Below are 21,813 nucleotides of genomic sequence, written 5' to 3'. Positions count from 1 at the left end.
CCAAACCTTGCCCCGCCCGGCTTTGTCAGGACTCCCGCTGGGAGCCCGAGCTGGTCGGGGCCGCTGCCCGCCTCCCACCTCTCCCGCCCGCAGCTCGCAGCGAAGGTAACGACCCAGGCTCCGCACCGACCCAGGCTCCGCACCGAGACCTTGGGAAAGGTAGTTCAGGGTGTGATTAACCCCTTCCGAGAGTTCTCATGGCAAGGCGGCCATCCCCTTCCCTGTTTTTTAAAAAAGTCTGACTCTGGATAAAGGAGATTCATACTAAGCCCAATAATACACGGCAGTCACTACCTGTTAGAAAATATTAAGACAGGAGAAACAAGAAGAAATTCAACATTTATTTTTATATAAATTATGTAATAGTTTCCAAAAAGTATCTAAAAATTTTCACTGTACAATAAAATAGGTATCTGAGAAGCTAGAGATCATAGAGAAACTGTGACTAAGGCACACAGTTATTTACGCTCATAATTGCATACCAAACTGTTTTATAATTCATATTTACAACTCCATAAACTTCTTGTATTCTGAATTATTCCTTCACATTTTGTGATATTTGGCATAATGTTCAAACACACTTCATACACATTGACTTCTTCTCCCAACACCACTCACAAAACTAAATAAATAACTAGAGAAAAAATTAAGAAATTATTTTAAGGCTTTTCTATTTACTTCAAGAAGATAGAAGAGTCAGTTTCTTGTGCTGAAATACTACAAGAGTGAAGATTTACACTGTAATGCACTTGAAAAGTGAATCTGTTCAAGTACTACTGAATAAAACTAGTGTGAATCTATCAAGTAGCAATGAGATCGATGGGCTGGTTTCTATGTCCCATCGCTCTCATAGTCTTCTATTATCATTTCTTCTTCTTCCATGTCTCCCTGGGCTGAAAAGGGCTGAGGCTGGCTGGCAGGCAGTTCATTCCCACTATTCTGACTCAAAGGAAGGGACCAGGTTTCAGGTTCAGCAGTTTCAGTGGGTCCATCCAGAGCTTCCTCTGCGGACTGTCCTCCAATAAGCCGGGCTTCATCTCCACTTTCTGGGTCTATCATTCCATGCTCCCTGTCAGTCAGGGCTTCCATTTTTAATCTGCAAAATTGATAATGCAGGTATTAATAATAACCAAAGGAGGAGATTCCTTTAAATTATACACAAGTATGAAGATTATGAAGCCATCTCCTGTAGCTGTCATTTACCTTCGTCTATTCACTATTTAGCCAGGCCCTTTCATTTATTTAAAAATATAAACAAAGGTACAAGGTAAATGACAAATTATGAATAAATCATTACAACTTACAATACAGCCCTGGCCGGTTGGCTCTACAGTTAGAGCGCCGGACCTTGGACCAATGACTTGCGGGTTTGATTACAGTCAAGGGCATGTACCTCAGTTGCGGTTCATTCCCCAGGAGGCAGCCAGCCGATGTAGATGTATCCCTCTCACGTGGATGTTTCTCTCTCTCTCCCTTTCTCCCTCTATCTTCCTCCCACTCTATCTTCAGATAAATAGAAAAATATCCTTGGGCGAGGATTAAAAAATAACAAAAACGCTGTGACAAAAGTAGGAAGTAAGCTAAGTGTACAAAAATAACGTACAGGTTGAATAATAGGAAACTATGCAGCTATTAAAATATTAAGTTAAATATTAATATTTAATATTATCAATATGAATCAAAGATAATGTTAAATGTGCTCATAATAAATGAAACTAGTCATCGAATTAAGTAGCACTAACAAATCCCGCCTCCCAAGTCAGATCAAGTAGTTGAACCAATAACAGTGATTAACCATTTTTAATCCTTTTTAGATGTCTGAGTGGAGCCCTGGCCGGGTGGCTCAGCTGGTTGGAGGGTCGTTCTGTACACCAAAAGGTTTCGGGTTTGATCCCTGGTCGGAGTGTGTACAGGAGGCAAACAATTGATGTTTCTCTCTCTCTCTCTTTCTCTAAAATTAATAGAATATATCCTCGGAGAAGGATTTAAAAATAAATAAATAAATGCCCAAGTGCATAATTTGACCTTACAAATAAGCTAAGTAGAAATTAAATACAGGTACTGTGTTAATCACTGATATTACATATTAGCTCAGAAATAATTTTTCAATAGAATGAATGGTATAGGTAAAGGTTTATCTCTCTATAGTATCGATATTTTCTTGAAAATTGTCTAAATTTTCTATAAGAAAGTAAAAGATTGCGCTTATATAGTAGTTCCTGGTCATCGCAGGCTTCAAACATAGGCAAAAAAATCTTTTTTTTTTTTTTAAAAGAAGCGTGTGCTTTTCTTTTTTTCTTTATCAATTTTTTAGAAGGAGAGGGAGAGAGAGATAGAAACATCGATGAGAGAGAACACTGATTGGCCCCCTCCTGCATGCCCCCCACTGGGGATTGGACACACAATCTGGGCATATGCCCTGACTGGGAATTGAACTGATGACCTCTTGGTGCGTGGGTTGACGCTCAACCACTGAGCCATGCTGGCTGGGGCAGGCAAAAAAATCTCTTGACAGGAAAGATGAAAAGGGGTTTCCAGATGTGCAAAATTTGTTCAACTGGATGATTTTAAAGATTCCTCTGCCTTTGGGATTTCATGATTCTATTTAGTCTGATATTCCACTGTAAGCTGGTGAAAATATGCTTTTATTATGTAGTAAAATGATGGGTCTATAATGCAATCATATAGTCTTTAATCACTGGGCTCAATAAGTATTTCTTGGATTTTACAGATAACATTTATTGATTGTATATTTAAAAAAAGACAACAGCTCTGACCGGTTTGGCTCGGCGATTAGAGCATTAGCCCACGGACAGCAGACTCCCGGGTTCGGTTCCCGCTAAGGGCATGTACCTCGGTTGCAGTTTGTCCCCGGCCCCGGGTTGGGGTTGTGTGGGTGGCAACCAGTCAATGTTTCTCTCTCACATCGATGTTTCTCTCTCTCTCTCTCTTCCTCCCTCTCTCCCTTCCGCTCTATCTGAAGATAAATGTAAAAAATGAGAATAAAAAAAAAAAAGATAACATATTCAGTGGACAATTCAGTAACAGCTCTTTGAAAATTAAAGTCATCAGCTTACCTTCCAAAGTGTCGCTTCAGAGGAAGCCTTCCAATATCTTGGATAAAAGAAATCTGAGCTGAAACATAGATTTTAAAAAAGCTTTAAACAGATATTTCTCCAAAGAAGATACATAAATGGCCAATAAACACATAAAACGATGCTCAAAGTCATTAACCATTAGGAAAATGTAAATCAAAACCACAAGATACATTTCATACCCCTTAAGATGACTATTACAAATAAAAACAGAACACAAAAGTATTTGACAAAAATGTAGAGAAGTTGGAATCCTTTTGTATTGCTGTTGGAAATATAAAATGGTGTAGCTGATGTGGAAAATGATAAGGCAATATCTCAAAAAATTAAAATGAATTACTGTATGATCTCACAATTCCACTTCTGGGTGTATTTCAAAAGAACTAAAAGTAGAATATATACTACTTTTATATGCCCATGTTCATAGCAGCACTATTCACAATAGCCAGAGGTGGAAACCACTTAGGTGTCCAGATGAATGGATAAACAAAATGTGGTATATACATACAATATTATTATTTAGCCTTAAAAAGAAAATTCTGACACACACTTTGTATGAATAAACCTTGATGACATGCTAAATGAAATAGATCACAAAAACACATATATTGTATGATTCCACTTGTATGAGGTACCTAGACTAGTTAAATTCATAGACAGAAGGTAGGTGGTATTGGCAGGGGTGGGAGGTTAAGTTAATGTTTAATGTGTATAGTTTCAATTTTGCAAGATGACCAATTCTGGAGACTGGCCGCACAAGGTGAACATACTTAACACTACTGAACTGTATACTTTAAAACAGTTTAAGATGCCCGGCTGGTGTGGCTCAGTGGTTGAGCTTCGACCCATGCACCAAGAGGTTGCTGGTTCGATTCCTGGTCAGGGTACATGCCCAGGTTGTGGGCCAAATCCCCAGTTGGGGGAGTGTAGGAGATGGCCAGTTGATGTTCTCTCTCATTGATGTCTCTATCTCTCTCTCCCTCTCCCTTCCTCTCTCTCTAAAAATCAATGAAGAAAAAAAAAATGGTTTAAGATGGTAAATTTTACGTTATGAGGAAACATTTATTCAAGAAAATCTAACAGGAGTCTGCAGCATTTGAGTCATGACCTACTTCTTCCCTTCCCTTTTCCTCAGCTTCAGGGAGACTTTACTTTAGCTGGGTGCAGCGAAGAATATAGGGCTCCCTCCTGGTGAGTGTGGCCAGCCAAGAGTTTGGGGCTCCCTTTCTCCACCTAGCCCTTACCCACAGGATAGAAACTCTACTCCAGTGGCACAGCAGGTAGAGAATACTTCCTGCTCCTTAAACTGCAATGGCCTTTGCCCCAGCTCATTCATAGGGCAGAGGGTCCACACCGGGAGAGGCCAAGCCAAGATAATCAGAGGCTATCTCCAATTGAACACCCACCAGAATAGTGGCTCAGGAATTTTGCCCATGGCAAAGTGGCATTCCATAAAAAGATAGAGCTCTGAAGCTCTCCCCAAAAGACCTGACTTTATTTAAAACAGAGTGTAGGGCCCTGGCCGGTTTGGCTCAGCGGTTAGAGCATCGGCCCATGGACCAATGATTCGTGGGCTCGATTCTGGTCAAGGGCACATAGCTCAGTTGCAATTCATCCCTGGTGCTGGTCGGGGTCATAGGGGCGGGCAACCAGTCGATGTTTCTCTCTCCCTCCTTCCCTCCCACTCTACCTGAAGATAAACAGAAAAATATCCTTGGGTGAGGGTTAAATAATAATAATAAAAACAGACTGTAGGGAAGCTAAAGCATAAGGAACATCTTAAAATCAATGGCTCTTAATTAAGAGCAACAAGCTAAATATAAGCCAGAGACTTCATCTGAAAGAACCAGAGAAAGAGAAAGCTAAGAAGAGCTTTCCTGGGGTCAGAACAAATCTCAGAGGCATGCCTCCAAGTCTACACCTGCCCAAATTTAATTCAATCAGACTGTGCAAAAATGTATGCCTCCGGCACTGTTGAAAATAAAACACCAATCAGCTAGTAAGTAGTGGAGCATTATAGGTTGGTTTGATGCCAAACAAGGCTGACAGTTTAAGAAATAAAGCAAGGAGAAATAAAATGAAAGAGAGCCCTGCTAAAACTATCATCACAAGGTGACTGTGACATGCCCGAGGCTGAGCTTTTTGAGGAGTGACAAAGGCTTCATACTGCAGGGGAAAAGAGACCTCATTAAAATAGTTTAGCCTAGTCACTAAACAAATAAATAAGCTACAACAACAAAAAACAAGCCCCAGAAGATAGTGGGGAATCAGTATCCAGAGTTGCTACAGTGTATTACCTAAAATGTCCAATTTTTAACAAAACATTATGAGAGATGCAAAGAAACAAGAAAGTGTGACCCATACATAGGAAAAGGGTAGGCAATAGAAACTGAGAGGGCCAACGCCATATCTGGGACTCCAGCAACCTGGCTCACACTGTTTGCCCTGCCCTGATGATTCCCTGAGGTCCTGCCCCACCCAACTTCCAGGCCCACCCAAGCTGTTTCCAAAGGCTTTACCATAGGATTGGCCTGTCTTGGATCCTGCTTCAGAGTTTTCTAAAATCTCTCAAACAAGCAGCATCTGGTCTCAGCATGCCCCATACCTCTTGTTAAGTGGCCCCAGGCCTGGCAATAGAAATGGCCAGCATTGGTTCACAACCTGGCTTTTCCTGGAAACCTCCAAGCCCAACAAGAAGCAGCCATCAGCAGATCACTTTGTAGCTTCTGCCTGGTGGCCCTGGGTAGAATACAGGCGGTGGCTGACCTTGCCCCCAGAGCCAGCACACCCAGTGGACAGCTTCAGACCACATCGAAACACCAACATCCAACCACCTCCACCCATGACACACTCAGTCGGTGGACTCAGTGGGCACCAGAACCCTGCTGAAGTAAGTCTTGCTCTGTGTGGTGGGCTGCTACACAGCTGATTCTCCAAGGTAATCAGAGGCCAGTGGTCAGTGGGCACAGCAAGTCCTTGTAGCTGAGCAGCCTAAGTAAATCCCTCCTACTGATGTGCTAACAGCAATCAAGACTCAATTACAACAGAAGGGTGTACAGTCCACATTAGGGGTGCACCTCGAGAGCCCAGCTGGCAGACCAGGGAGGCTGTGCCACTGGACACCAAAGGGCACCTACTACAATGGGCCACCCTACAGAGCCTAGGAGACATAGCAACTCTACCTAATACATAGAAACAATCACAGGGAAGTAGCCAAAATGAGGAGACAAAGAAACATGCCCCAAAGAAAGAAAAGAACTACACAAAATTGAGATCAGCAATCAATCAGATGCAGAATTCAAAACACTGGTTATAAGGATGCTCAATGAACTTAGTGAGGGCCTCAAGAGCATAATAAAGGACCAATCAGAAATGGAAGATGCACTAGCTGAAATAAAGAATAATTTACAGGGAATCAATAGTAGAGTAGGTAAAGCCAAGAAGCAAAACATTGATTTGGAATATAAGGAAGCAAAAAACACCCAATCAGAACAGCAAAAAGAAAAAAAGAAAAAAATCCAAAAAAATGAGGACACTGTAAGGAGCCTCTGGGACAACTTCAAGAGTGCCAACATTCGCATCACAGGGGTGCCAGAAGAAGAAAGTGAGCAAGAAACTGAAAACCTATTTGAAACAATAATGACAGAAAACTTCCCTAACTTGGTAAAGGAAACAGACATACAAGCCCAGGAAGCACAGAGAGTCCCAAACAAGATGAACCCACAGAGGTCCACACCAAGACACATCATCATCAAAATGCCAAAGGTTAAAGACAAAGAGAGAATCTTGAAAGCAGCAAGAGAAAAACAGTTCATTACCTACAAAGGGGCTCCCATAAGACTGTCAGGTGATTTCTCAAAAGAAACTTTGCAGGCCAGAAAGGGGTGGCAAGAGATATTCAAGGTGATGAAAAGCAATGACCTACAACAAAGATTACTGTATCCTGCGAAGCTATCATTTAGAATCGATGAACATATCAAGAATTTCCCAGACAAGAAGACACTAAAGGAGTTCATCACCACCAAAGCAGGATTATATGAAATGTTGAAGAGTCTTCTTGAAGGGAAGAACAAAAATATAAACAATAACATGGCAACTAATACATATGTATCAACAATTGAATCTACAAACAAAATACAGAAATAGAGTCATAGATACAGAGAACTTTGTGTTGCTTGACAGATGGGAGGGGGCTAGGGGGATGGGTGAAAAGGTAAAAAAATTAAGAAGTACAAATTAGTTGTCAGACTAATGAACCTTAACGGGAAGCAGGGAGGGAGGGCGAGATGAAATAAACCAAAGAGCTTCTATACATATATGCGTAACCAACAACACTGACAATAGTGTGGGGAACACAGGAGTGGGGCAGGATTGAGGAGGAGGGGCTCAATGGGGAAAAAAAGGGGGGCATCTGTAATACATTCAATAATAAAGATAAGTTGCCCTGGCCAGTTTGGCTCAGCGGTTAGAGCATCGGCCTGTGGTCCAGAGAGACCTGGGTTCGGGCATGTACCTCGGTTGCAGTCTGTCCCCGGCCCTGGTTGGTCGTGCAGGTGGCAGCCACTCGATGTGTCCCTTTCACATTGATGTCTCTCTCTCTCTCTCTTCCTCTCTCTCCCTTCCACTCTATCTGAACAAAAAATGGAAAGGTGTCCTCGGTTGAGGATAAAAAAATAAAATAAATAATAATAAAGATATGTTAAATTGAAAAATAAAAGAAACAGAGGGCCCAGAATTAAATTTAGAGTAAAAGACTTTAAAGGAGCCATTACAAAGATGTTCAAAGAACAAAAGGAAACCATGCTTAAAGAAGCAAAGGGAGGAAGGAGGCAGAAGAGGGTAAAGGGGGGGGGGCGGATAAATTGTGATGAAAGGAGACTGAACTTGGGGTGGTGAACACACAATACAATATACAGATGATGTATTATAGAACTGTACAACTGAAACCTAAATAATTTAACCATTGCCACCCCAATAAATTCAATAAAAAAAATTTGTTTTTAAAGAAGCAAAGGGAACCCTGGCTGGTTTGGCTCAGCGGTCAGAGCATCGGCCCATGGACCAATGAGTTGTGGGTTTAATTCTGGTCAAGGGCACATACCTCAGATGCGGTTTGTCCCTGGTCAGGTCGTGCGGGAGGCAACCAGTCAATGTGTCTCTCATGTTGATGTTTCTCTCTCTCCCCCTCCCTTCCACTCTATATGATGATAAATAGGAAAAAAATATCCTCAGGTGGGGATTAAAAAAAATAATAAAGAAGCAAAGGGAGCTGTAATGACAACGTGTCATCAAATAGAGACTATCAATATAGGCACAGAAATTATAGAAAGAACCAAATGGAAATTCTGGAGTTGAAAAGTCCAGTAAGCAAAATTTAAAGTTCACTTGAGGGGCTCAATAGTAGATATGAACTGGCAGATGAAAGAATCAGTTATTTGAACACAGACTGATAGATTGTGCAACTGAAGAAAGAAAACTGATTGAAGAAAAATGAACAAAGCTATCAGAGGATTGTGGGATACCTTTAAGCATTCCAACAAACACTAATGGAGAACTAGAAAAGAGAAGAAAGAAAGGAGCAGAAAAAATATTAATGAAATAATGTCTATAATGACGCAGTACATAAAAAGAAATAAATGGGATAAAATGTGGTAATACAAAGAAAAGCCAAACATCCTACTTTGACTAAATTTTTTAAACTTAATAAAGTTTGCGAATCCAATACTCCAAGGGCTCTTGGATACTTACCTTTTTTAAAATCCACTAAACAATACAATTACAATTTAAAAAACAGCTTTTTAATATGGAAAACTTCGAGTTGTGATCCTGGAGTCTGAATTCTTTTAACAGTGACTGAACGATTCCTCATCTGATCCTAATGTAAGTAACCTAAACTAGTATTTCCCAAACTCCTCAAACATCTTCTGTGAACAAATCACCTGGAGAATCTTGTTAAAATGCACATTTATTCAGTAGATACTGGGTGAGGCCTGAAATTCTACATTTCTCTCAAGCTTCCAGGTGATGCTGATGCTCCTGGTCCAAGGGGGTTCTTGCTAATCACACTGATTCTTGATCCCACAGCTGGGAGTGGGGACATGGAACATGGCTAGTTGTGCCACTGTGAGTTGGTGGCAATAGGGCTGGAACTAAATTAACAGCCTGCACTGTCAGGAAATGCTACCTACAGAACTAAGTGAGTAAATATATTTAGTAAAATAGGAGATATGTTTTTCATTGTTCAGTAAGGGCGATACAGATACTAAGATGGGGAAGGTTAAACTCTGTGGTGTTAGACTGAAATTGAAAGTATCGATGTGAACTCGTTACTTACACACACACACACACACACACACACACACACTTCCTAGCTTTTTTCCACTGGAAAAGCATAGAAACAATGACACTGCAGAAGCAATGAACATACCCAGTGACAGATCCTGATTTCTAAATACCATTTCCACTAAAAGGAACCAGGGTTCCATGAAATTCCTCCTTCCAGGACTGGGGCAGTGGAAGTATAAAGTGATATAGGAACATTTTGCATCAGAAAGAAAGTATTCAAAGAGGAATGAATACACATCAAACGGCAGTTACCTTAAAGCAGCTTGCACTAGCCAAGTCTGGACAATTTGAGACCAAAATAAATAATGAGAGCAAGAAACTATAACTTAGAAAATAACCCAGAGTCCATATGAATATAAATAAACAAACAAATGGGGAGAAGGCAAAGCAATACCTTACAGTACAATTCACCAACACAAATGTAGAAGGAATAATGCCATTAGAAAATCACCATGTGTCAACCATCACAGATTTAGGAAATAATCATCAATGGATGTTATAACTAGTAAGTGAAATTTTAATGAGAGTTAGGATATTACATAGTCTCCCCATAAAATTTAATAACTTTACATTAGAAAACCTGAGAGATATCATCTTACCAAATAAAAGTTAACTACACCACTAACAGCATAGACATCACATTCTCTCTTTTTTTAAATTAATTTTTGTTACAGATGTTTCTCCTTTCTCCCCCATTGACATTCTCCTCTCATCTCCACCCCCCACAACAATGTTGTCTATGTCCATTGGTTATGCTTATATGCGTAAGTTCTTTGGTTTATATCTTCCCACACCCCTGACTCCTCCTCTGAGGTCTGTCCATCTGAACCCTACTTCTATGTCTCTGGGTCTCTGGGTCTATTTTGTTCATCAGTTTATTTTGTTCGTTATATTCCACAACTAAGTGAGATCATGAGATACTTGATATGATGCACTGAGAAGAACAGAGCATCACTCCTGTCGTGTTCCTGCCAAAAACACCTATCTGGAATCCACTTACAAGGAATCATCAGACAAACCTAAACTGAGGAACAGTCTCTACGTTGTAACTGTCCTATATGCTTCAAAAATATCACCTACAAAAAAAGACTTAGGTACTGTTTCAGATCAAAGGAGACTAAAGAGACATGGTAACTAAATACATCATGTGATCTTGTGCTGGATTCTGGACAAGAGAACACATTTTTGTTGTTATTTTACAAAGGACATTATTTAGGACAGCAGGAAAATTTGAAAGGAGTGTATGAATTAGATTGTAGTGGTATATAAGAGTTAATTTCCTGGTTTTGATGTGTACACTGTGGTTATGTAGGAGTGTCCTTGTTTTCAGGAAGTATATGCTGAAGTGTTTAAAGATAATGGGCATACGTCTGTAACTTACTTAAACATGGTTCAGAAAAAAAATACTTGTATGTGTGGGCACGTAGGTATACAGAGAAAGAAAATAAAAGGTAAATATGGCAAAAATCGAACACTGAGGAAACTGGTGAAAGATATAAAAAAATTATTTCATACTATTATTGCAACTTTCCTCTAAGTTTGAAATTATATCAAAATTAAGTTTAAAAAACTAGTATAATCTTCAAAATAATAGGCAAGGATAGAAGTCTCTGGATTCAGACCCATATTAATCATGTCCATTGTTCAAAAGTCATCCCCTTCTGCCTATGAACTTAGAATTATTTTAAATCTTTAAGTATCAATACTCTTAAAAGCCACAAGATGAGACTCTTATTGAATGAAGGCAGACATTTACTCTATAATTCTCTCCTTTGATCAGTCATAAGGCAAACCCTGTCTTTATTATTATATTAATAGATTTTAGAGAGGAAGGGGAAGGGGGGGGACACTGGTCAGTTGCCTCCCACATGTGCCCCAACCTGGGATCAAACCCACGATGCTCCAACCAACTGAGCCACATTGGCCAGGGTGCAAACCCCATATTTAAAATTTCTGAGTTATGTGGTAGATTATTACTATTTTAAATATTACACAAATTCTATGTTCTACCTTGAAGATCAATCCTACAGACATGTGACCTAGTACTATTAATGAAATGCGGCCTTTAAAATATACAGTAAAAAAGAGAAACCAAAATGATGAAAAAATTGGTAGAGTTCATAAAAAGGCAAACCTCATTTTTTGTGTGAGTGTGCCTTAACATAGAAATGCTAATTTTTTAGCACTATTTATAAGTTTAAAACTTGGAAGGACAATGTAAACATATTAGTAGACATTGTTTGTAATAATAAAATCAAACAAAATATCAATAAGGTTATATAAAATTATAAATTTTGAAAAAATATGAGTTAGACTTGAATATACTTTATAACATTGCTGCTTTATCAACTGAATGTTTGTGTCACCTCAAATTCATGTATTGAAATCCTAACCCCCAATGTGATGGTTCTAGGAAGTGGAATCTTGAGAGGTAACTAAGTCATGAGGGTGGAGCCCTCCTAAACAGGATTAGTGTCCTTATGAAAGGACTCTGAGAGAGTTCTCTGTTGCTCAGCTCTCCACCATGGAGAATACAAAAAGATTAACATCTGCAAACTAGAAAGCAAGCCCTCAGCAGACAATGAATCTGCTACTAACTTGATTTTGGACTTCCCAGCCTTCAGAGCTGCTTTAGCACTAATTTATAAAATATGGAACGCTACCCATGGTTAAGTAACATAGCAAATTAAAGCTTGTATTTAATATTTGTATATGTACAGAAAAAAGTCTGGAAGAATTTACACCAATCTATTAAAAGAAATTACCCATAGTTATCGGGAACTTGCAATTTTTACTTTATAAACTTCTGTATTATTTGATTTCTTCCTTTTTTTAATCAAAAAGCATACATTAATTCTGGATAAAAAAAATAAAGGGGATAGACAACAATGCTGTGGGGATAGGCAGGATCGAGAGGAGTGTGTCAATGGGGGGGGGGGAGAAACATCTGTAACAAAAATAAATTTATTAATAAAAAAGTTCATATTAAAAATAAATAAATAAAGGGGGGGAAGTCAGTTTCACTTGTATATAGCAATGAGTTGACCTACAAAAAATTAATGTTATAAAACACTACTACTTGGGTAAAATAAAAACCCATGTTATTACCTTGATTTCTCATTGGAATGGTTAGCAAAGCAAGGTATGGCAACAGCTGCGTTTGGAGGCATAAAGCTGGAAGGCAGAAGTCAGAAAAAAGTGCTTTGGCTGCCTGGCAATTTTCCCGATACTGTACAGAAGAAAAAAAAAGATGAAATGAAAAATAAAATAAAAAATATGGATACAATATTCCTAGATGCGCTAAGTTTATTATACCACACATATGTAGGCTTATATACTATAAATATACGTTTAAGAGTTTATCTAATTAGTCCTTTGTAACTATCCTACCATTATCTGATAAAGTATTTTACCTACACAACTATTTCACATTTGACATAACAGCAATAAGAATTATTTTAAAAAGACAGCCCTGGCCAGTTTGGCTCAGCAGTTAGAGCATCGACCCGCGGACCAAGGAGTTGCAGGTTCGATTCCGGTCAAGGGCACATACCTTGGTTGTGGTTCCTCGCTGGCCTTGGTCGGGGTCCTGTGGGAGGCAATCAGTTGATGTGTCCCTCTCATATTGATGTTTTTCTCTCTCCCTCTCTTTCCTTCCCACTCTATCTGAACAAAAATCGAAAAATAACCTCAGGTGAGGATTAAAAAAAAAAAGACTTAAGGTAGACCGAAAAAACTCTTAAAAATCCAAAGAATTGTTTATGAGAATGCACACATCACAAATTATGCGGGGACACTGTTTCTCAATGAAAGAACTTATTTTCTTCTTCTTTTTTTAAATCCTCACCTAAGGATATGTTTTTTTATTGATTTTAGAAAGAGAGGAAAGTGAAGACAAAAAGAAACATCGATTGATTGCCTGTCCGGCATGTGCCCTGACTGGGAATCAAACCCGCAGTTTTTTGGTGTATGGGATGATGCTCCAATCAATTGAGCCATCTGGCCAGGGCAGAACTTATTTTCTTCAGTTAACACAGGTGCAATGTTAGGCTGATAAGGAGAGAAGCACAATCTTGCTTTCAAGGAGCTTACAGTCTTGGAGAGATAATTCACATGTAAGTATAATGCAAAATTAATATACATGCTATAAGAGTAAGTCAATAAGGGATGATAAATCACTTAACAGTCATAAAATTCTTCAAAGAAATGTTTAAATTTTTTAGGCTATAAATTATAGGCTCATATTTACCCATACGATTTTAGACTTAGAGGACATCTTAGGGATGACCTAGTCCAGGGGGCCACAGATTCAGATGCTACAAGAGCCAGGCAGGTAATATAAACCAATGCAGCGGAACAGCTAGGGACAGTGGTACCTACCACTCCCATCTTTAAGGGGCTAATTCTACTTGGTTTCAGCAGGTTGCTGCCATATAAAAATATGGGCCAGTGTTGCCTTACTTTCCTTTTTTTCCCCCCCAAGGAGATTCCAGAAATTCTGAAGCCAGAAATCCATGTCTGAATTTTAATTATTATACTAATTTTTATTTATCTTTTTAAATATGTTTTTATTAAATTTTTAGAGACAGAAAAGGAGAGATAGAAACATTGATGTGAGAAACATCGATTGGCTGCCTCCTGCACGCCCCTTACTAAAGATTGAACCCGAAACCCGAGCATGTGTCCTGGCTGGGAATCAAACAGGGACCTCTCAGTCCATGGGATGACACTCGATCCACTGAGCCACATCGGCCAGACTATACTAATTTTTAAAGATGGGCAATTCATTAAAAAAAACCTATCTGTGCTTTATTCAACTTGTGGGCCACCTGTTTTTTGACCTTTAATTAAATCCCCTTCATTTATAGCTGGGGAAACCAAGTACACACACTTATTAGTTGTTATATGAAATAATTTGTCCAGATGGTCAAAGGTAAAGCCATGATTTATTTGTAGTTAACACAAATATAATTATAACTATACTTGATTGTAATAATAGTCAACTAACAAAATAGGTATGGGCTTTCAAATTTTGAGTGTTTTTCCCCCCCTAAAAAATGACTAAGCACTTAAGAAGATTGTCCTTTTATGTTGTCATAATTTAAAGAAAAGTGTGAGCCTTAACAAGTATTTCTTACTAAGAATGAAATTATCATTTTCTTTTTAATTTAAAAAAAAAACAGCCCTGGCCAGTTTGGCTCAGCGGTTAGAGCGTCATCAGCCTGCGGTCCAGAGAGACCCAGGTTCGGTTCCCACTAGGGTCATGTATCTCGGTTGCAGTTTGTCCCCGGCCCTGGTTGAGTCATGCGGGAGGCAGCCACTCGAAGTGTCCCTTTCACGTCGATGTTTCTCTCCCTCTCTCTCTCCCTCACACTCTATCTGAACAAAAAATGGAAAAATGTCCTCTGGTGAGGATATAAATAAATAAACAAACAAACAAAAAACCCAGCTTTAGTGACATGTAATTCACATGCCATAAAGCTCACCTCTGGAAAATGTACAAATCTTTTTTTTTACCTTTTTATTTATTAAAAACCACTGGGGTTTGTGCAGAGGTCGAAAACTGGATCCTCCTCCTTGGCAATGAGCAAATCCTCGGGCTTTGTTGGAATGCATCACACCTCTTGTAGCTATAGATGTACTATATTCCCTGAGCAAATAGCGTGTCTAAAAAAGAAGACAAGATGTAAAATAAAAAAAATAAGAGATTTAGAAAATAGTACTATTGGTATTACTGACACCAACAGAACACTATCCATATTCAGTCACTATATGCTCAGTTTTCTCAACATCAATGCAGCCCTAAAAATAATATGCTACAAGATTATTTAATGCAAATCTAACTAAGAAATAACTATCAAATGTTATGTGTAGCCCGGGCTGGTTTGGCTCAGCGGTTAGAGCGTTGGCCTGTGGTACAGAGAGACCAGGGTTTGGTTCCCGCTAAGGGCATGTACCTCGGTTGCAGTTTGTCCCCGGCCCTGGTTGGGTCGTATGGGTGGCGACCATTCAATGTGTCCCTTTCACATCGATGTTTCTCTCTCTCTCCCTCCCTCCCAGTCTATCTGAACAAAATATCGAAAAATGTCCTCCGGTGAGGATTAAAAAACAAAAAAAAAGTTATGTGTAAACTCTGATTGGATCTTGGATGAGAGTGGGAAAACAACTTTAAATATTTTGAGACAACTGAGAAAATCAAAATAAGGACAGTGTATTAATATTAATTTTCTTGGGTATGATGTTGCTTTACTTGTAATAGTGTAATGTTATTACGTATGCTTAAGTGTGATGATATTTGCAATTACTTTCCAATTATTTAGCCAAAACAATGTGGCAAAATGTGAAAAACTGGTGAACAAAAGTTAAAGGTATACAGATATTTATTGTACTATTCTTTCAACTTATCTACAGGTTGGAAAGTTTCAAAATAAAAAAGCAGTATAAAAAATACAACTGCTGAATAATGAAACTCTAGATTGATACACTGTATCAAAATGTTTTTATTGTGTCTTTCCTAGTTTTAATTATTAATGTTATTTCAACATTTATAACACAGAGAAATAACAACATATTAAAACAGTGTTAACCAACAAAACTTTCTATGATAGAAATGTTTTGTATATGGGCTGTTCAATATAGTAGCTACTAGGCACATGTAACTAACAAATGCTGGAAATGTGGCTAGTGTGACTAAGGAACTGAAAAAAATTTTTTTTTAGGTCAGAGCTTCATTACTGGCGGCTGGGGCTGAGGGCCAGCTGGGTAGGGTGTCACCAGTAGAGGTAACTGGCCTGGATGTTGGTGGTCATCTCAGCCTAAGGAACTGAATTTTAATTTAATTTAATCAGTTACATGTGGCTAGTGACTACTATACTGATCAGAGCAGTGTTAAATGTTTTTTTTTGTTTTGTTTTGTTTTTATCCTCACCCGAGGATATTTTTCCATTTTTTGTACAGATAGAGTGGGAGGGAGAGAAAGGAAGAGGGAGAGAGTGAGAAACATCGACGTGAAGGGACACATCGAGTGGCTGCCACCCGCACGACCAACCAGGGCCGGGGACAAACTGCAACCGAAGTACGTGCCCTTAGCGGAAACCGAACCCAGGTCTCTCCGGACCGCAGGCCGACGCTCTAACCGCTGAGCCAAACTGGCCAGGGCTTAAATGTTAAGAAAAAAATACAAATTTTATAATGATTTCAAATTTGTAATAAAAAATTTTTTTTTAACTAGCAGAAAGTATAGAAAGAAGCAGTTATTTTCCTTCAGTCCATTTTTTCAATTGTCAAAATTTCTGAGTATATATTAATTTTATAATCAGAAAACAACTTTAGAAAAAATTAGTGTTATTTTATCACTGGAAAAATCAAGCTAACTGCTGAATTCATTACAAACACTGAATTGTATGAATTAACTTTCTCATAGCTATTAAGAAGTTACATAAAACTGTCAAATAACTAAGAATAAAAGTAAATTTTCTTTCTCAATTCTGAGGAAATAATCAGGAACAAAAATATTTCATCCAAATGGTCTTACATTCCAGTCACCACTGATGACATCTGCAAAACTCAGAAATTCACTGGCTCTCGCAAGATCATCTACTTCCATGAAGAAATCTATGTAGTTTTGGTGAAGATATAAATTAAATAACTCTCCTGGCATGTGCGACATTTCTACTACTTCCTATAATATAAAAAAAATACATAATTTTGGTAAAATGGCAGTGGTCAAATGTATATGCCCACAATGTAAATTACATATGTCTTATAAATAGTACTTAGTGTTATTAAAGATTTTACACTTTACCTCAGGATGAACAAGCAATGTATCCCGTTCATACTCTGATAAATGAGACGGCAATCGAGGTGAGTCTAATTCTGTTACAGATGCTCCTGTAAAAAATTTCTGGATTAAAAATATCATCTTTATAATTTTATAGTACCTTTCATTTGAAAGTTTTTCAACACGTTAGGCACATAATTCAAAAAATACTTAGGGAGCTGTTAAAAAATGAAAAACAAAGTAACTGGAAGCTTATGTGAGTTGCCTCATTATTAAGAAAAATTTAGACTTCTTATGCCTAGATTATAGCATTTCTAGAATTAAAATATTCTACTTCTTAAAGCACTCCACATTTCACCTTTCCAGTTGCTTTCTTCTTTTGATTCTCATTTCAATATAGAGGTCTTTTCTGCTTTATTTACTATATAGGCAGATGCTGCTCTCTGCAGGAGAGAACAGGAAATCTATTGCCTAAATGAAAGGTTATGAAAGAATGCTGAGGAGGAATAAAAAAGGTGGAAGGAAAACAATCAGTGGAATGAATAGTCACTAAGCTTCAGAGGTCAGAGAGCCAGAGACAGTGTCTTCATTTCCACCTAATACTAGTTTCATTTTCTCAGGTGGCACAAAGGCTTCCATGTAGAAATCCCAATTTTCGCCCAGCTAGTGTGGCTCAGTGGTTGAGCACTGACCCATGCACCAAGAGGTTGCTGGTTCAATTCCCAGTCAGAGCACATGCCCAGGTTGTGGGCCCAATCCCCAGTGGGGGGCATGCAGAAGGCGACCAGTCGATGTTGTCTCTCATTGATGTGTCTCTCTCTCCCTCTCCTTTCCCCTATCTCTAAAACCAATAAAGAGAAGAAAAAAAAAAGGAATCTCAAGTTTTGACAAGAAAGACAGAAAGCAGATATAAGAGGCATTCGTTGAGTTTTATAGGAAGTTAAAAACAAGTGCTTACAGCTTTTTGAATTTGTCTAGTAGGTCTTCCGGTTTTCATCGGAAGGCCCTTAAAAAACAAAACAAAACTAAACAACACAAGCCCTGGCCAGTTTGGCTCAGTGGTTAGAGCGTCGGCCTGTGGTCCAGAGAGACCCGGGTTCCTTTCCCACTAAGGGCGTGTACCTCGATTGCAGTTTGTCCACGGCCCTAGTTGGCCGTGCAGGTGGCAGCAGGGATACTCGATGTATCCCTTTCACATCGATGTTTCTCTCTCTCTCTGTTCCTCTCTCTCCCTCCCACTCTATCTAAACAAAAAATGGAAAAATGTCCTCGGGTGAAATAAAAAAAATAAAACAAAACAAAACAGTGGTTTGAAACAACTGGGTTTTTGGCAACCAGAAAACAGTCTCAGATAGTAACAGGTGTGATAAGCACTATGACTCACTGATGCAGCTATTTGATAAGAATTTGAAAAACTGAGACAATATGGAGGATACTGTACACATAGACTTTTTTGTTGTTAATCCTCACCCGAGGATATTTTTCCTTTGATTTTTTAGAGAGTGGGAGGAAGGGAGAGGGACAGAAACATCGATGTGAGAGAGACTTATCTATTTGTTGCCTTCCACACGATCCCAACTGGGGCCGGGGATCAGACCTGCAACCAAGGTATGTGCCTTTGACCTGGAATAAAACCCGAGACCCTTTGGTCCTCCAGCCAATGCTCTAAATGCTGAGCCAAACTGGCCAGGGCATGATAATTTATTCTTTGTTATACCATATAAAACTATTCTAAACACAGCAATAATTTTCCTTAAAAAAATCTGTGTAAATTGCTTTATTTTCTATTTAAAAAATCACAACAGCTCAATAAAAAAGAAGAAAGAAATCTCTCCTGGCTGGTGTGGCTCAGTTGGTTGGGGGTCCACCTGTATACTGAGAGGTCGCTGGTTTGATTCCCAGTCAGGCCAGGTGCCCAAGTTTCTGATCCCCAGTGGAGGGCGTGCAGGAGGGAACCCACTGATGTTTCTCTCTCTCTCCTTTCCCCTCTCTAAAATCAATAAAAACATATATATATATATATACATTTTTTTTATCCTCACCCGAGGACATTCTTCCATTTTTTGTTCAGGTAGAGCGGGAGGGAGAGAGAGGAACAGAGAGAGAGAGAGAAACATCGACGTGAAGGGACACATAGAGTGGCTGCCACCCGCACGACCAACCAGGGCCAGGAACAAACTGCAACTGAGGTACGCGCCCTTAGCGGGAACCGAACCCGGGTCTCTCAGGACCGCAGGCCGATGCTCCAACCACTGAGCCAAACCGGCCAGGGCATAAAAAACATATTTTAAAAAAATGAAATCTCAATTTTCTTCCTTCAGGATCCTAAGACTGAAAACTGGTATTTTCCAAATAAAGAACAGGAGTTTGGGATTTTACTGAAAGGTGACACAATTTGGGAGCTTAGACATTGGTGATGGGGGTATAGAGACTGAGGGGAAGCAGTCATTAAAGACAGAAGAGGAGAAAGGAAGAACATCTCCAGCTGGGGACAGAACAGCTAGTGAAAGGACCAGAGAAATTAGAGAATCCAAAGAAACCTGAAGCCTGCCCAGTGTGGCTCAGTGGATTGAGCGTCATCCCATGGACTGAGAGGTCCTGGTTTGATTCCCAGTCAGGACACATGCCTGGGTTGCAGGCTTGATCCCCCGTAGGGGGTGTGCAGGAGGCACCCGATTGCTGATTTTCCCTCATATCAATGTTTCTATCTCTCTCTCCCTTCCTCTCTAAAAAAAAAAAAAAATCAATAGAAATATATTAAAAAAAACACACACAAAGAAACCTGAAGCCACCTAACAATCTGCTTAGGGCCCTAGTGGCTAGAGCTCAGTGGTAAGAGGGCTGGGGCAACCAATACTTGCCACTAAATGTCTAGATGGACTGATGCATTTCCTTTGGCAAACTATAATTTTAAAGACTTACAAACATGAAATGGTCTATAGTAGTTAGTTTTGTGTTTAATCCCACGCATATTCCAAAAATACTGTCTAGATAAAAACATTTTTAAAATGTTGGTATTTTATTTCAGTTGTAAGACTAATATCTAATCATTTTAAAAAATGTATAAGGTTTTCTTACTTTTGCAATATAGTATTTTCCCCAAAGCTCTGAAGAGAAAGAGAGAGACATCTTTTCCACCAATAGCTTGGACCTCCTGATTTTCAAAAACCTTATCGGGTTTTTTTCTTCGTCTTGATTTTGACAGCACAGCATCTGATTTTAATGAAGACATTCCTTTTTTCCTTGGGCATACACTGTTCCTTCCTAAGTGACAATATTTAAAATATAAAAGCTAAAACTAAGAACATTTCAGACAGTTATACTAAGTATTCTAATTAAAATATATTTTTCTAATAAACAGTAATTATAAAATATGTGAACTGAGTCAGAGTCCTCTTTGAGTTACTAAACTATTAAGACAGATTAAATGTCATCTAAAAGTATTTCATGACACAGATTTCAAGTTTTCACATATACAAATGACATATTCTCTAATACAGTCATACCCATATCACCTTAATGTCTCAGTGTTTTGTGCAAGGTACTAGTCTTACTGCATAATATGTATTAACTAATTTAATCCTCGTAAAAACTCTTTTAAGAGAAAACTATTATTATACAAATTAAAGAAATGAAATATAAAGAAGTAACTGGCACAATGTCATCATTTAATAAATGCTCTGAATCCAGGTTCAAATTGCCTGGTTGGGCAATTCATGCTTAACCACTATTCTTTATTACCTCTACTGATTTGGGCAGTCTCCAATTTATAAGTACGCCTGTGTTCAAATTGCATAGGTAAATCTACTGTTTAAAACTCAGAATATATCACTTAAGAAAAGCAGCCTGGAATAACAGGAAAAAACACAGGATCTGGGTTTGAATATTAGTACTGTCTATTTCATTAGGCTGATCTAAGAATTAAATAAAAAACAATAATTGCTGCCTGGCCGGTGTGTTGAGCATCAACCCATGTACCAAGAGGTCGCCGGTTTGATTCCCAGTCAGGACACATGCCCAGGTTGTGGGCCAAATCCCCAGAGGGGTGGGGCATGCAGGAGGCAGCCAATGGATGTTCTCTCTCATCAATGTTTCTATCTCTCCCCTCCTCCTTCTCTAAAATCCATAAAGAAAGAAAAAAATTTGCCCTGGCCGGTTTTGCTCAGTGGTTAGAGTGTCGGCCTGCAGTCCAGAGACCCAGGTTCGGTTCCCGCTAAGGGCACACTGCAGTTTGTACCTGGCCCTCGTTGCAGTTTGTCCCTGGCCCTCGTTGGGTTGTGCAGGTGGCAACCACTCGATGTGTCCCTTTCACATCGATGTTTCTCTCTCCCTCCCTCCCACTCTATCTGAGCAAAAAATGGAAAAAAATGTCCTCGGTTGAGGATTAAAAAAAAAGAAGAAAGAAAAAAAATTTTTTTAATGAAACAAAAACACTAATTGCTAATACAGTTCCTCCTGACCCACTCAAAAATTTTTATTTTCTTTACAATTTCTAAGCTCAGAGCAATAATGTTAAAAATGGTAGCTAGGCCCTGGCTGGTTTGGCTCAGCAGTTAGAGCATCAGCCTGAGGTCCAGAGAGACTCGGATTCAG

At 39.0% G+C, this 21,813-nt stretch overlaps 1 protein-coding gene and 1 non-coding gene across 3 annotated transcripts in view; one reads left to right on the top strand and one right to left on the bottom strand.

The window, feature by feature from the left end:
• Positions 1 to 329: 329 nt before the first annotated feature.
• The window catches only part of RAD17 (RAD17 checkpoint clamp loader component), a 43,144-nt gene continuing 21,660 nt past the window's right edge, over positions 330 to 21,813 (bottom strand). For both annotated transcript variants that reach the window (XM_036279326.1, XM_036279327.1), the window contains 7 exons: positions 20,299 to 20,484; positions 17,245 to 17,330; positions 16,975 to 17,121; positions 14,958 to 15,107; positions 12,549 to 12,669; positions 3,078 to 3,135; positions 330 to 1,096 (listed from right to left, as the gene is read on the bottom strand). In XM_036279326.1, coding sequence (XP_036135219.1) covers positions 832 to 1,096; positions 3,078 to 3,135; positions 12,549 to 12,669; positions 14,958 to 15,107; positions 16,975 to 17,121; positions 17,245 to 17,330; positions 20,299 to 20,484 — 1,013 coding nt within the window. In that variant the 3' untranslated portion in view covers positions 330 to 831. The remainder of the gene's footprint in view (positions 1,097 to 3,077; positions 3,136 to 12,548; positions 12,670 to 14,957; positions 15,108 to 16,974; positions 17,122 to 17,244; positions 17,331 to 20,298; positions 20,485 to 21,813) is intronic.
• Positions 18,169 to 18,229, top strand: LOC118643008. The gene has a single exon (XR_004961904.1). It is a non-coding gene; the product is annotated as a U7 small nuclear RNA (small nuclear RNA).

The sequence above is a fragment of the Molossus molossus genome, unplaced genomic scaffold, assembly GCF_014108415.1.
Source record: "Molossus molossus isolate mMolMol1 unplaced genomic scaffold, mMolMol1.p scaffold_m16_p_3, whole genome shotgun sequence".
In the NCBI taxonomy this organism is placed as follows: domain Eukaryota; kingdom Metazoa; phylum Chordata; class Mammalia; order Chiroptera; family Molossidae; genus Molossus; species Molossus molossus.
Note: the sequence above shows the minus strand (reverse complement) of the source record. Positions and strands in the feature narration are given on the sequence as shown.